This window comes from Anolis sagrei, chromosome 4 (genome assembly GCF_037176765.1).
Source record: "Anolis sagrei isolate rAnoSag1 chromosome 4, rAnoSag1.mat, whole genome shotgun sequence".
In the NCBI taxonomy this organism is placed as follows: domain Eukaryota; kingdom Metazoa; phylum Chordata; class Lepidosauria; order Squamata; family Dactyloidae; genus Anolis; species Anolis sagrei.
The window spans coordinates 75,652,956-75,668,360 of NC_090024.1; the positions used below are offsets into that span (position 1 = coordinate 75,652,956).

General features: G+C 40.5%; 1 protein-coding gene across 5 annotated transcripts in view; it reads left to right on the forward strand.

Annotated features, from left to right (window-relative positions):
• Window positions 1-1,847: 1,847 nt before the first annotated feature.
• SALL3 (spalt like transcription factor 3) overlaps window positions 1,848-15,405 on the forward strand; it is a 25,505-nt gene continuing 11,947 nt past the window's right edge. For 2 of the 5 annotated variants that reach the window (XM_060774949.2, XM_060774950.2), the window contains exons 1-2: window positions 1,850-3,380; window positions 12,541-12,606. In XM_060774949.2, the coding sequence (XP_060630932.2) occupies window positions 3,302-3,380; window positions 12,541-12,606 (145 nt within the window). In that variant the 5' untranslated portion in view covers window positions 1,850-3,301. Of the gene's footprint in view, window positions 3,381-12,540; window positions 12,607-15,405 lie in introns of all 5 variants that reach the window. The other 3 variants (XM_067467482.1, XM_060774953.2, XM_060774951.2) reach the window with 3 other exon arrangements.

Below are 15,405 nucleotides of genomic sequence, written 5' to 3' on the forward strand. Positions count from 1 at the left end.
TGTTGTTGTTGACGCACGGGTGGATCCTTGGGCTGCCAAGTGGGCCTTCCTCGCAAGGAAAGATTGCTGTCAGGCTAAATCACTCCACTTGGAGGCAGCTGACAGGGAGAAAGACCCACGCGCCCCGAAGAAAGCGGCGGGATCTCACGCCGGCCCCGCGCGCCTCATCCCAGCTCCTCGCCCTTGCTCTTCTCAGGCGCCGGGGTGGAAACCAGGCTGCTTATTCGGGGGTGGCAAAGCAGACAAAAGCCCGCCTAGGTCCCTGTTGTGGTTGAGCTTTAGGTCACTCTCTCTCTCACACACACACACACACACACACACTTTTCCTCTCTTCCTTTGTTTTCTCTCTGGAAATACATACACACCCGAGAAACCCTCTCGCCCATCTGAGGTGGCAAAACGTGACAGGAGTTTTGTAATTACCTAAAAACAAGTTGGGTTGTTGAGAGTTTTCCGGGCTGTGTGGCCATGTTCTAGAAGCATTCTCTCCTGACGTTTCGTCTGCATCTGTGGCAGGCATCCTCAGAGGCGAAACGTCAGGAGGGAATGCTTCTGGTACATGGCCATACAGCCCGGAAAACTCACAACAAACCAGTGACTCCGGCCATGAAAGCCTTCGACAATACATTGAAAACAATCCTCTGAGGTTGTGATGATGCTTGCCATAGGGGCAGGCGAAATGTCAGGAGAGAATGCTTCTGGAGCATGGCCATACATCCCGGAAAACTCATAACAAACCAGTGACTCCGGCCATGAAAGCCTTCGACAATACATAAAAAACAAGTTCCAAACCCTACATTTGGGGAAGGGGAGAGGGGACTGAGGAACCACACTTGGGGCCACTCCACACACCCAGAATATCAAGGCAGAAAAATCCCACAATATTTGCTTTGAACTGGTTTGAGTCCACATTGCCGTATAATTCGGTTCAACGTGGATTTTATATAGCTGCGTGGAAGGGGCCTTGGAAACCCAACAACCACGAAATAATAAAGGAAAGTTAGGCGTCTGTGTGGACACAAACTCTAAAACAGAGGGAATGTTGTGGCGGGGTCTAACTCGACAGATATCCTTAAAGGGATTTGTTTCTGGGTTTTGTTTTCAGATATTAAGAGGAATAAATGATCTGGGGGGACAATGTTTATATCTATCTTTGGGGGGGGGGTCTGTCTTTGACCAAAAAATAAAAATAAGAAGACAGGCAGCAGTGAAAACTGATTGCTTTAACGGGGTTGGCTGTGTTTTATTTTGTTTCCCAATGAAAAGGGGACGGTGGGCTCATCCTGAAGATGTCCTCGGTTGGGAAAAGGGACACTGAGTGGACTAAACTCAGGAAAAGCGACCTTTTCCCCGAAAAAGGAGAGATGGGGGAGTGAAGGGGTTTCAAAGGAGCGGAGGGGAAGCGACTTGTGGGTGAGTTCTACACTTGGGGATGGGAAAGAGATCTGGACATACAGACCAAATGGGTTGGGAGTGTCTAGAAAGAACGAAGAGGAATGGAAAGGGAAAGGAAAGACGGCAGAGAGAGGAAAGCGTGTCCGAAGGAAGGGAGTCGGGACACACAGGGCCAGCGGTTGGAAGTGCCAGGAAGGAATGGAAAGGGGTGGGAAAGACGGCAGAGAGAGGTGTCCGAGGAGGGGAAAGCTGAGGGCCTGGAGCTGCTCATCCGGCGGCGAGAGGGCGCAGAAGCAGAGGGGGAAAATAAGGGAAAGGGAGGAGGAAAAAAGAAGAGGAGGAGCCGCTGCCACGCGAGACGCGCCGCTCTCAAACTTGAAAGTTTCTTCTCGCCGAAATTCGCCAAAGGGAGGAGGAGGAGGGAGGAGGAGGAAGAAGAGGAAGCCTGGATTGGCGCTTGCCCGCTCTCCCACCCAATCGAGACTTTGCGGGAGCGGCGGGGAAAGTGTTGGGAGGAGGAAGAGGCGGCGAGGGAATACCCACCCTTTTCTCCTCCCTCCCTCAGCACCACAACAATCCCCTTCGTCCGCCCCCAGCACCACCACCACCGCTACCGCCAACACACACCCCTTCCAAGCCTCGCTGGGGGTCGCCGGAGGTTTGCACACACTCCCTCTCTCTTTTTCCCCCTCTGACGGGGAAGCATTGCCTCTCTCCCTCTCCAAACAAAAGCTGAGGGCGCAGCTCCTCCGAAGGAGACAAGTGGGGAGAGGAGTGGCACCGGAGAGGGAAAGGGGGCCTTCCCCTCCCTCCCTTCCTTCCCTCCCTCACTCGCACGCCCCCCGCGTTACAACCTGCCTCGGAGAGACAAACAAGAGACAGGAAGAAAAGTTCCTCCTGCCAGGGGACAGGAAGTGACCACCACCAGAGCGGTCGCAGAAGTGCTGGAGGCGGCGGCACAAACACAGAGAAAGAGAGGAAGCGCTTGGCTTGCAAAACAAAAGGCAAGGCAAAGCAAGGGGCGAAAGGCCCCCGTAGTCTTGGGCTCTTCCGCCGCCGGAACGAGGAGAAGCAGAGCCGGAGAGAGAAGGCAAGCCAGCAAGAAAAGTTTTCCTCTTTCTTCTTCTCTGAAGCAAGTCAACTCCGCCTGGGACGTGAAGCGCGAGGCAGGCTGAACTTCTGGCGCAGGAGCAACCTGGCTGGGGGGAAAAGGCACGGAGCAATTTGGAGAGGCAGGAAAGAAGAAGAAGGAAAGACAAGAGAGCCCCGGAGAGGAGGAGGAGGAGGAGGGTTTCCCCTTCAGCCATGCAGCGTTTACACTTGTGCGGTGTCCAGTGAATGCACACGCAGAGAGAGAGAGAAAGCGTGGATGGTGTGTGTGTGTGTGTACGTGTGTCTGTTTTCCTGCGTCCGGTGCCGCCTCTTTTCACGGGCGCCGGGCTGAGAGAGGGAGAGAGAGGGGCGCATCCTCGGGCGACTAATTGCCGCGCGCCCTCGCCTCATTTCCATATGCAGCCCGAGTTCCGCTGGAGCCGGGCCAATCCGCGCTCGCCCCCAGCCTCATTAGCGGCCATGCATTATTCACCCTCATAATTACGGAGCCCCATGCGCCAGCCGCGCAGCCGCCCCGTCTTCCTCCTCCTCCTCCTCCAGCAGCACCAGCCCGGCTCGGCTGCAGCCTCCCCTGGCTCCTGACTTCCCCCCAAAGTAATCCCCCAGTTGCCTCCAAAGTCCCAAAAAGTGGGGGGTCTTGAGGCCACAACTCTCCCCTCCGAGGCCACCGAGTCTGTCTCTTCTCCCCTCACTCACAGACACGACCCCCCCGGTCCTCCCCTCCCCGCAGTGCTCCACCTCTCGCTGATGTCTCTGCAAAAAGCAGGAGCAAAGGGACGCCTCAGTTAGCAGCATGTCTCGGCGCAAGCAAGCCAAGCCCCAGCATCTCAAGTCGGACGAGGAGTTGCAAGCGGAGGTGCTCTCGGAGCAAGGTAAGGAGGATGAGTCGGGGGAGGAGGAGGAAAGAGGGAGGGGAAGAGGAGAAGAGAGAGAGAGAGAGAGGAGTGGGTGGGCAACGCGTGTTTCTTGATCCCGGGGATTTCTCCTAACAGGGCAAGAGGAAAAGGAGGAAGTTGGAATTAAGCAAGGCAGGCTCTGGAAGTCGGGTGTATTGTGGGACTTGAGAGCGCGGCTTGGCTTCCCCTCTTCTCCCCTTTCCGCCCAGGCTCTCCTGCGTGCGCCTGGTCGCTTGAATTATGGCTGGACTTTTGGAGAGAGGCAGCGGCGGGGCTGGCGAGGAGATCCTCCTCCTGCCTTCGCTCCTGCGCGAAAGAGAAACGGGACTCTTCCCTCCTCTCCTCCTGCCTCCCCCACACACCCACCACCTCTCCTGCCCTCTGCCTTGGAGTTTTACTTTCCACAGAAGGCAAAACCGCTCCCACGAGCTCTCCCCCTCCCCACCAGTCGCCTTTCTCCAAAGCAGGAAGTTCAGAGGGCCCTTCCACACAGCCCTAGATCCCAGAATATCAAGGCAGAAAATCCCACAATATCTTGAGTGTGGATTCCGGGTCCTTCCACACAGCCCTATAACCCAGAATATCGAGGCAGAAAATCCCACATTATCTGAGTGTGGACTCAGGGTCCTTCCTCACAGCCCTATAACCCAGAATCCCACATTATCAGAGTGTGGACTCAGGGTCCTTCCACACAGCCCTATGGCTCAGAATATCAAGGCAGAAAATCCCACAATATCTGCTTTGAACTGAGTTCACACTGCCATATATTCCAGTTCAAAACAGAAAATGTGGAATATTATTTGGCTGTGTGGAAGGGCCCTTGGGTAACCACTTCAAAACAGATATTCTGGGATATAGGGCTGTGTGGAAGGGCCTAGAGAAGGAGGAGAGAGAGAGAGAGATGCCCGTTGGCGAACTATAAATCCCCCTCCCTTTGCAGTCTCCCAATTTCTCCGGAAGTCCCACGCGGTGCTTCCCTTTCCCCTGAGAAAATTAATGAAACCGAGAGTAGGGCAGGCCCTGTTTAGGGTCGCTTTGGGAGGGCACGCCAGAGGTGAAAATGAAAATTCAACAAGGACAGGACTTGGAGAAGGGCTAGGAGGTGTCCCTGAGGACGTCAATTGCCCAAAGCGGAGGCCAAGAGGTCGGGAAAGGTGGGTGTGTTGTTTCTCTTCCCCTGTGGTTGTGGGACCTCCTCCGTGGTTGTGGGACCCAGGATAAGGAGAGGGGATCAGGTTGGCTGGGAAAGGTACAGCTTCTAAAGAATGGCCAAGGCCTGGCCTGGGGCAGATTGCCACAAGCCTACTTCCCTTGGCCACCTCTGTGGTGGCTTTCTCAGATCTGAGGAGCCTCCATGACTTCCATGCAAGGTCTTGATAGATAGGGCTTGATTTGGGCCTGGAAAATGTGCACCTGAAACAAGTTAGGTCTGGTTTTAAAGGGGATGTCCTGTTTTGCTTGCATTTTTGAGCCAGGATAGTTTTAAACTTTGGCCCCTTCTACACAACTGAATAAAATTCCACATTATCTTTTTTGAACTGGAATATCTGGCAGTGTGGACTCAAATAACCTACTTCAGATCAGATATTGTGGAATATTCTGCCTTGATATCTTGCAATACATAGCTGTGTGGAAGGGCCCTATACAGAACAGTAAAACTTGTCACTGTGGGGGTTTCTTTTGACCACAAGTGGCACTTTTTCCTGTGGATGAAACAAAGTCCTCCATTCTCTCTTGCAGACTGTTATCAGTTGCATTTCTTGTACAATCAGGTAACCATTGTTTGAAATGGTTTGAACACATCTTTCTTTTACTTTACTCAAGAAAATGCAGGCAATTTTAGGGCTTTAAAAAAGTCTTTCATTGGGGAAAGGAACCGAACCCCAAAGGGTTTTAAATTATTTTAAATAACTTATTATAACCTTGAAGCTTAAGGTACTGAAATTAACTTTATAGTGCGAATTCATCTGTTAGATTGGGAAATGTTCAGAGTTTCCACTCCTATCACTTCCTTTTCCTAAAAGGACTCCAGAAGAGAATTGGAAATACTGTTGCAAAAATCTTATTGGATAGGGTAGCAATGCAAAGGCTTTAAAACAAGTTCCCTGGATTTGCAGCTGAATTGTAAAAACAATGTGAAACTTGTTTTAATATTATTAACAGCTCTTTTTGATGTAAAAATTATTGAATGGAAGCAAATTGCCATTTAAACATCTCCTCAGTCTCCACAGATTTGTGTGTTTTTTAAATTCCTGGTAAGTGTTTTGAGTTCCTTAGTTTAAGAATTTAGAAGACATGCTGTTTTAAAATAGGTGGTGGTGGTGGGGGGGGAATCCTCTCTGGCTCATTATGGCACTTCTTGTGAGTTAATAAATTGAAGAAAATTGTTCAACTAGGAGGGTTTTCTTCTTCTTTGGAGACACTTATATATGTAGCCATGTCACCCTAGATTAGAACAGGAGATATGCTAAAAAGAAACGCTTGCATATGGTGTGTAGATTAAGGACAAAGAATCTTTTTGTCATGGAAATGGTTTTCTCTCTCTTTTTTCCTTTTTGGGGGTTTTGTTTTGTTTACTTCATCACATAGAATTTCTCACACTTGGTTTGTTTTGTATTGCCCTCAATGACTACATGATCAAATGAATGGATTTATTTCTGCCGAATGAGAAAGACAGTCTTGCCATCAAAAGGACTACATTGCATCCCAGTGAGGAATTTTAAAAGCGTTATTATTGTGGTCCCTGAATAGCCCAAAATCGGCTTTCACAGCAGCCTTAAAACGCAACAATGCAAAATACCTTTCTGCTTCAGAGTGTTGTGATCAAACTGTCTTATACTCCTTCTGAAAAATAAAATCTATTTTAATTTATAGACGCTATACAATTTTCTAAGCATTTAGTAACAGGCTGAGGTAGCCCTGACTGCATTTGGCGCTTTCGTTTTCACACACATGAACAGAGTGGTATATATAAATTACAGTATAGGTAGCTATATTAGTTGGGGGTTCATTATTTGTATCTAATTAGGTATACATACCTTTTATTTGTAAAATATTTTACGATATCCAGGAACAAGAAGCTTGCTAAAGAGTTCTGACATATCTTGTACAGTCAATCCTCTTCATTTCAGTTTGCTGTGTTAGAGCCAAGGCATTGCTACAGTTCCTCATTCTTGTTTTGCAACAGGCCGCAAACTAGCCCACACCATATTGAAAGGTTAAAAAGTAGATCTGTAACATTTTAAAGGAATTCTTATTCTTAATGTATATCAAATCTTAGTTCTCCTAATTGCCTTGAGGTTATTATTTTTGTTATTTTAACTTTACTAATCTATTGGCAAGAGAGTTTTGTTTTATTTTATTCAGCATTGAAGTGTAGTTTCATTAAGAAAAGCTGTTAAAATTGAATGTGCTTTTTTGTATTACACAGTAGCAAAAAGAAGCCTGACAGACAGTTTGACAGAGTGGAGGATAAACATTAGGCCATCTTTAAAGTTAGACGAAGGCCAGGCAATTCAGATGGCAGTGTTACAATACACATTTTAGAGAAATACAATAAAGAATGGTTGAAATATATGTAGCACAGTGCAACTTTATTTCATGAAATAGAGTATTCCCAGGTAGGTGGGAATGTGACAAACATACATAAGTTACCATTTTGAAATGTTTGTTATGGAAAACATAGCTCATGCCTTTGGTAATTTGGAAAATGAATGCTTACATGTGGTGACTAATTAGAATCTGGGTAGCAGTTTATACTGACAAGTAGTGAACAAAAGGTAGTTAAGCACAAAATGTTTTAGAGGGTGCCATATTGAAAAAAACATGGCCATTATGAAAAGTGGCACAATAACTGAAAGAGTTGTTATAAAACCCAATATGGTGAATTTGCTGTTCTCTTTTCTGAATGAGTTTTATGTGAAATAACACAAGACTTTCCATTCCCATTGAAATTATTGTCTCTAAATCAACAGATTAGTAGTATTATGAAGAATATTGTTTTGTTAAAGCGAATAGAAGCATTGTACACACTTCTGACCGAATGCATTCATAGTTAGGGCTTTTTTGGTGTGGGGAGGGGGGGTTGATGGTGCTTAGCATTCACAAAAAAAGACTCTAAAGGAACAGAAATTGGATTCAAAATAATTGTAGAAATGTTTTGAGAATGCATTTTGTTCTATTTAAAGTCGTATTCTGGCTTAGGTTTAAACATAAGCAACTCCTATAATAATGTCATGTGATTGGCAATACATGGTAAGGAAACATTTACCTTACATGAAAAATGCTTTATACTCAGATTGTTTGCCTTAAAATTCTACTCATTGGAATTCATATTCATATATTTAAAATCATATATTTTGAACATGTGGAGACTTACTCAATTTTAGATGTTTTAGAAGGGTTTTAGTCCTTCCATTTCTTTGTAACACAGACTATTATTGTGTAGAATTATTCATCACAGGGGAGCACAACATTTTAAACTTTCCATGGAAATTATAAAGAATAAAGCACTCTATGTGTGTTAGTTTCTATTATTCTGTGACATGTAATGCTCTTTGGAGCATGAGAGAAGACGGCAGTCACAACATTAAAGTATCACTTTTGGCAAAAAGTCTATTTAAAATAGTGGGGGTTTTTTTTGTTTGTTTAGTTTAAAATACTATTTTTAAAACTTCAGTTGATTAGTCACTAGCCCGAAGAAAGGGAATTAACTTAAAGGACTTTTACACCTACAATATACAGGTGTATTACAGTAATTTCAAACATGCTACATACAGTTTATAAACTCCCTTGAAGTATGCTTTAGGAGCAAGAATAGATTAAAACATTGAATATTTTAATATTGAAATAATAAAGCAAGTTAAGAGATGATGATTTCTTTGTAGGTTAATATAAAAATGTCTTGTGAAGAAGGCAGTGAAACAAATGCCTTCTATGAATAAGAACATTGGATTGTTATAATTCGTACAATAACTATCAACTGATTGTTTATATTCCTAAACAGGAACGTTAACCACTTTACTCGCCAGAATGTTTTTAATTACAAATTTTCTTAAAGACACTTCTCTTTATTTTTAAATATGAATATTCAGGAATATGAACAATGAAAAAGTAATTGGCTACTACATCTGTTAAAGCATTGAGAAAACAGAGGGTTTCATTTCATTACATGATTTGTTGACAGAGTGCCAAACCAACAGTAGCAGATCTAGAGAACATTCATTACTAAGAACAAGATCCATTCAGTTTTGTTGATAATGGGAGCAGATCTACAGTGATATTGGGATATTGGGATATTTATTTAAAGTGTTTATTTAAAACACTTTAAATAAATGAGGAACTGGGGGAGGGGGTCGAAAATATTTAAATTGTGTGTGTTGTTTACAAAATTATAGTAAGTTTTATAAACAGTGAAGAAATATTTAGGTTTCATAAAAGTGTCTTGTATTACAATAAGTCATAATGCAGATCCAGACCTATGCTCTTTTAAATTTGCAATTATGCTTACATTTTACGTGAAACAGATTGTTTATTTCACTTTTAACATTTATATTATAGGCAAGGTTTATTTTTAAAAGGTGATTTTTCTGGTTGATTACTAGGAAAAGAAAGTTAAACATTCATGAAAAGGAAGTGTATGTTGTCTATATAAACTTGTTTGAGAACAATCTCCTTGAGATAAATTGGAGTTTTTGACATTTTAAATGAATTGCAGAATGACTGCCCAAAACAATGCTATTTGTAGCATATAGATATTGTAGAAAATATAAAACATTAATAATCCCTTTTTTATCAGCAGAGACCAGCAGAGAGAAAGTGATTCTTTTGTCTAATTACTTCATGAAGCTACAGTAGCAATGCAGAACTCAAAAGTAGTTCTTGTAAAAAATATTTTAAAATTTGCCAGTACAGTTTTTAAAAATATATGTATGCAGTCTGCTGGAAGCCCACCCTGACAATGGCATTAAAATGTCTACATATTTTACAAAGTAATGCTTTCATTATTAATGCAGTGCAGGCACACAAATTACTTCTAGCATTCAGGGCCAACCCTTTCTGCTTCCTGTGCTTTCATGCTCAATGCACTACCAGAAGTTTTTGTTTGTTGTCAGTGAAAAGGTGGGATTGCATGAAGTGCCAACAAGCATCCGATGGACTCTCCCTGAGGGTGGGTAGTTAGAAGTGCTTTGACAAGGTTTGCTGATTTAACCTTTGCCTGCTTTGCCCTGCCAGGGGTGGCCACTAGATGTCAAGCTCATAATACAATTAGTACATCTGTGCAGTTGACCTTGGCAAGCACGGCTTACCACTTGTTCTGTTAAGTGTTAACACCGAATCTGAGTGTTAACTAGAGATTCTCGTGAGTTTTGGATACGTTCTGTACAGCTTATCAAACGCCCATCTACTTGAACATGAGTGTTTACAGTCCTGAAGAAGGTGGAGGGTGGGTTCTTTTATGCAGGCTTTAATTGCTTAATTAACCTTGCTACTGCTGATACAGCTTTTCTTTAGTTAATTGCAATGGCTTTGCAATTCCTTCTCTAAAAAAACATCCTCAAAAAACTAGGTTCCAACCATGTATCTCATTATGTATCTGTATCAATATTTTATAAGCATGATGGCAACGAATGTGTGTTAGGTTTATTCATTTATTGGTTTAGAAGGATTTTAATTGCTGAGGTAGAGCAGTGAAGCTTTACTAGATTGTCAAGGCCTGAGTCCAGAACGGATCTGGTAATATGTACATATGCAAATAGCTCCGCTGCCATTAGAGAAGCGCTTCTGATTGGTTCTGTAGAAAAGTCTATGGCATCAAAATTATAGTCAGTGTTTTCTGATTCCCCACTTATTAATCAGTAGTTTAGTTTAAAAATAGCTAGGCAGGATATGTAACTGGGAAGTCACATTAAAGTTCTGTAAGCTTTTCTGTTATTCCATTTTATTGTTTTTCATGTTTCATCGTGAAATCAATCAAAGCTTAACATTGTTATTAGCATCTAATGAAACCTCATATTCCAATCTGAATACAAGGAAATACCAGCCAATTTATAATGTCTGAAACACTGGTTTAATTGATTGCTTTGCCACAGAATCTGTGGCTTCAATCCTATGGTTAGTTGTGAGTAGAGTCAATCCATTGAATAGTTCAGTTGTACTTGGCCAGTGGCTCACTATTCAGTAACTGATTGAATAGGTGTACACTATATTGGGATTAGTTGCCAGGATTCAAGTTGTTATCTACCACCTGTTAACAAAAAAAATGCATTATTCAATGTTAAACACGATGATGCAGTTTTCCAGGTAGTCAAAAGAGCATGGAATATTTGATGTCTTCCTTTTATGTTCACAGAGACGTGCTAGTGTTTCCTTAGATGCTGTGTATGTTTTAAACAGAAAGCATTTGCTGACTATTCCACAGGTAGCTGTTAACTGAAATTGTGAAATTTAGGCCACTGGATGGATCAAAATGCATGCACTAGGTCAGTGTAAGTTTTGCATAGCAAGAGTGCCCTCCACTGTTCACAGTCATATTATCAGCTTATGGGGGTCTGTGGAAAAGGGACAGAAATTTTTCTATTGAGTCTGGAATTTCTTCTACGTTGTTAAACACAGTAGGGGTCTCTATTTATCTCCTCCTGTTTCACAGCTTGGGCTCAGTATGTGATAATTCATCTTTCTTTATGGGATTCAAAGCTATCATAAAAAGAGTTTAAAAGAATTAATTTGAGAGAAAATGTTTTAATTTTTTAAAAGATGTAATGCATATTTGATAGATAGCACAGCTAAGGAGAAAAGACGGTTTATTTGCCTGTAATGTGCATATATGATACTGGAGTTGCTCATTTATATAAAAAAAGAGTGTTTTACAGCCATAATATAGTTTTTCATAAGTAAAAATACATTTTAAAATACAGCAGAAAATATTTTGTCATTCTGACAAACTCAACAGGGAAAAAGCTGTCAGTCTTTATATGAGTAGTTCTTAGTAATCAGGAAGCTTAGTTGAATGAAAAAAATGACAGATTCCCATGTTTTGAGATGAATTATACTTTATAGAGCCTTGTACACCCTTGATTTTAAGTTTTAACGTTGCACATCATCCAGAAGGAAATATTTTTAGTTCACCTTGAATTTTCTAGAAGTTGGTTAATGGGGTTTAATTCTTGCAATAGGGGAGTGCATTTATTTCTAATTCATATACATTTTCTATCATATATATACTGAAGAAGACACTTGATTCCAGACATTTAGTTCTTTCAATAATTTAGAAATAAAACATGATATCTTTGGGTGTTCAACCAGCACCAGGTGAACAACCAGCATTTATTAACTATAGAAACCATTTGAATTTTTCCTCAACATTTTTCTTTTATTTGTTGTCGACGATGTCCTGTCCATTTTTATTTGTTGTCAACAATGTCCTGTTCAGTAGTCTAGAAGAATGTGGAAAACAAAATTAATGATAAAGGCAGATTACATTAGAGAATATACTTTGAACTGTATTGACCTATATAGCTAAGAACGGTAAAGTATCTCACATATAACATTAGAAATTATATGATGAAAACACACACAGAGAGATGATCTAGAGCAGAATAGTTTTTCTGTGAAATCCATTGTGCAGAGTACTAAAACCTAAATTGCACAACTCTCAAAAACAAGAACTGAAGCACTCGTTTGAAGGTGAAGAAGCAAGAAAAGGAAATAGGTTCTTGAAGGTATTACTCGGCATGTGCAAATGTTGCTTTGGTATCAGAAGCAGGGAAAAACGTCATGATACCTTTTTTTTAAAGGGTGTATGCATACAGGCTCTTATAGTATTGTTCCTATATGCAGTTCAAATTATAACAATTTCAAAAAAATCTGATAATCTTGAAGACAATTTAATAATAATTAAATAGAATATTGAATTATTAGGCCAATATAGCTCAGTGTTACTTACAAGTGAAAGGGGGGGAGGGTATCGTTCTCTTTTTAAAAAAAGTTTGAACAAGAGAATACTAAAATTCTTTAGATGTAAAGGAAAAAAATCTGGCATAATTGTGAGTTGAAGACTTCTTTAAAATACTAACTAAAGATGCTGCCAATTCCATCTTTTTTTTCTCCCCCCACCCCTTTCTCTCTCTCTCTGCAGAGATGGATGTGTTTCATATAGAAGTGTATTGCTTACCACCTAAACATTTGACAAGTACCCTTAAAGGTAATTCAGTACTTGCTTACAATGATATTGCTCCATTGAGGTATTGCAAATAACTGGAGTGTCAGTTTTCACTGGCATTCCTTGCTTGGAACCTGGTCCAACAGTTCAGTTATTTGAAATTCTCATTGGATTTAGCACAAATGTTTTGACGTAGACTATGGCTATGGATAACTTTGTATTTGACATGGGCACAGAAAAAAATCTTCTATACCATGTAGAAAATATTTCTTATAGAGAGTACATTCCTGAGTCAGTCAGACATTTATAGAAAATATATATGAGTAATGGCTAAAAGGTATTACCAGATTATTTTCGAGCTTCAAGCAGATCTCCCATGCCTGGCCTGATGGGAATGGCCTGTAAACTCTGAACATTTCACATATATGTGCACTTTCATTGTACCTAATAAAGACATTGGCAAGTGTAGGTTTTAGATACATTTTGAAGGACTATTTTTGCTCATTAAAATCTACAACACTGAAGCAAGTTTCATTGATTTTAGTAGTATGTGGCTACAACAAAAATGTTGGTAACTTTCTCAAAGAATCCAGTTTTTGAAATAATTCTTTGGGTAGCCATTTAAAGTGCTTAATACTGCTCTCATATACATTACAAGATGTTGTGTGTGTGCATGTATTCATTCCTGCTAACATATTTACTTGACATCTAAGGCCTGATCGCATTCAGAATTCTAGCTCTGTAATCTTAAAGGTTAAAATGACAAAGTTGGAATACTTAACGTCATCAGACTTTAACTTTTCCTGGGCCAAGCATATTTAAAAAGCATAAAAATGTTTAGGCAACAAAACATTGTTATAGACTATTTTAATGAAAGGCATGAGGGAATTCTCTTTAAAAATCAATCACAAAGCCTTAGTTCTACAGGGATTTTCATCTGAATAATCAAAAAGAAGAGAAAATTAATTGCAAGCTGCATCACTGTATATTTCAGTCTTGCATTATTTATTAATTTGCCTAACTTTCGATAGCCTTAATTTGTCCTTCGTTTCCCTTTTTATAGTACAACTGGATATTATTATTTCAGTAGTGTTAATCTTCATCTTAGTGTGTGTAGAAAAAAATGGAAATTACTTAGTTTACCAAGAGTAGAATGCATGTTATTCTATAGCTTAAATAGCAGTAGTGTTAATCGCCTGTTATGAAATGGTTTTTGTTTTTTTACAAAAATGGTTATAGTAATAGCATAAAGTCTTTATGCCAAAATATGATGCACATTTTTCTGTATTCTTCAGAAATATTTTCAGGATCAAAATACTATTTCTTACGACGTGAAGTTTTGAGAAAAAAAATGTCCTTAGGTTTGCAGACTGTGATTTTTTGAGGTAGGACAAAAAAAGTAATTTTTGAAAAATATAGCTTCAACATACCTCATTTTAAACAGACTGAGTTTGTTTATCGGGTTTTAAATGAAACTTTATTTTTGTGATTTAAAAGGTAAACATTTTCTCAATCAGTCAGAAAAAGACAAACATAATGGCAATTAATTGGAGGTTTTCGATTTGTTTTATACATTCAGGGATAAACACAGACCCAAGATAGTCTGTAGAAATGAATGCCATAATAAAATTGGCATGCTAGGATTTCTGATCAAGAGTAGACTAATACACATAGGACTATTCCATTGTGTCTTTTTAAGTAAGATTAGGGTAAGAAAGTGATTTATCTAAACAACATCCCGCTTTATAGTGTGGCAAGATTTATCCCTCAGTTTGTTCAACTAAGGATGCATCTACACAGTAGAACTAATTCTGTTTGACACCACTTTAACTGTCGCTGATCAATGCTATGCATTCCTGGGAGTTACAGTTTTAGAAAGTCTTTTTCCTCACCAAACTACAACACTTGATTCCCTAGTATTGAGCCATGACAGTTAAAGTAGTGTCGAACTGCATTAATTCTACAGTGTAGATCCACCATTGGTCTGGTTCTCTACATTAGTTTGAGCTTTTAAATCTATGGCGTGCCAAGGCTGGCAAAGAAAACTTCCCTTGCCTGGCAGCCCCTCTGATCTCATGTTTATGCTACAAACATGGATGAGTGGGGAAAAACGCTGATCCTGGAGCCATTCCTAAATATTGCAGCCATTCCTAGTTGCTTATGCTGCTTTTTCTCTACTTGCGCCCTAAATTTCCCTCCTGAAACCTAAACTCTTTGGAAACAGTTATGGCTCGGTTCAGATAATCACGCCGGGCTGTGGTTGGTTTATATGAGTTATCACCAAAGTAATGGTTTGAACTTCCAATATATAAACAAGCCATTGTTTGGAGATGATTGTTTTATGTCTCCATGCACTCTGTAGTTCAGTCCCTAGTATTAGTGATCTCCAGAGGTAAAATGATGGTTGTAATTATTGTTTTCTGTTCAGAAATACAGCTACCAGAATGATGGCATTTTAGGCTAGCATTACTTTTTTAAAAAATCATGGCTTGAAGTTTAACATCACACTAAATCATTGTTAACTTTTCTTAACCATGGATCAAGGATGGCACGACTTAAATTTTACTCTTATTTCCTACAGCCTAATTGATGCTAAATAGTACCTTTTGCCATATGATGGATGAGTTGTTATGCATGAATATAATATATCTAATCAACAACAAAGTTAGCTGAGAATAGTCACACAAAAATAGAATTATAACCTGGTTTTACTGAGGTACACTGCTGTAGCATGCAAGTTTACAAACAAATGTGCTGCTTTAAATTGTAAGTAGAGACTATCACAATCACAAGAAATGCCCTGGTAGCTTGCAAATTGGCTTAGAAAAGTTGTTCATAAAT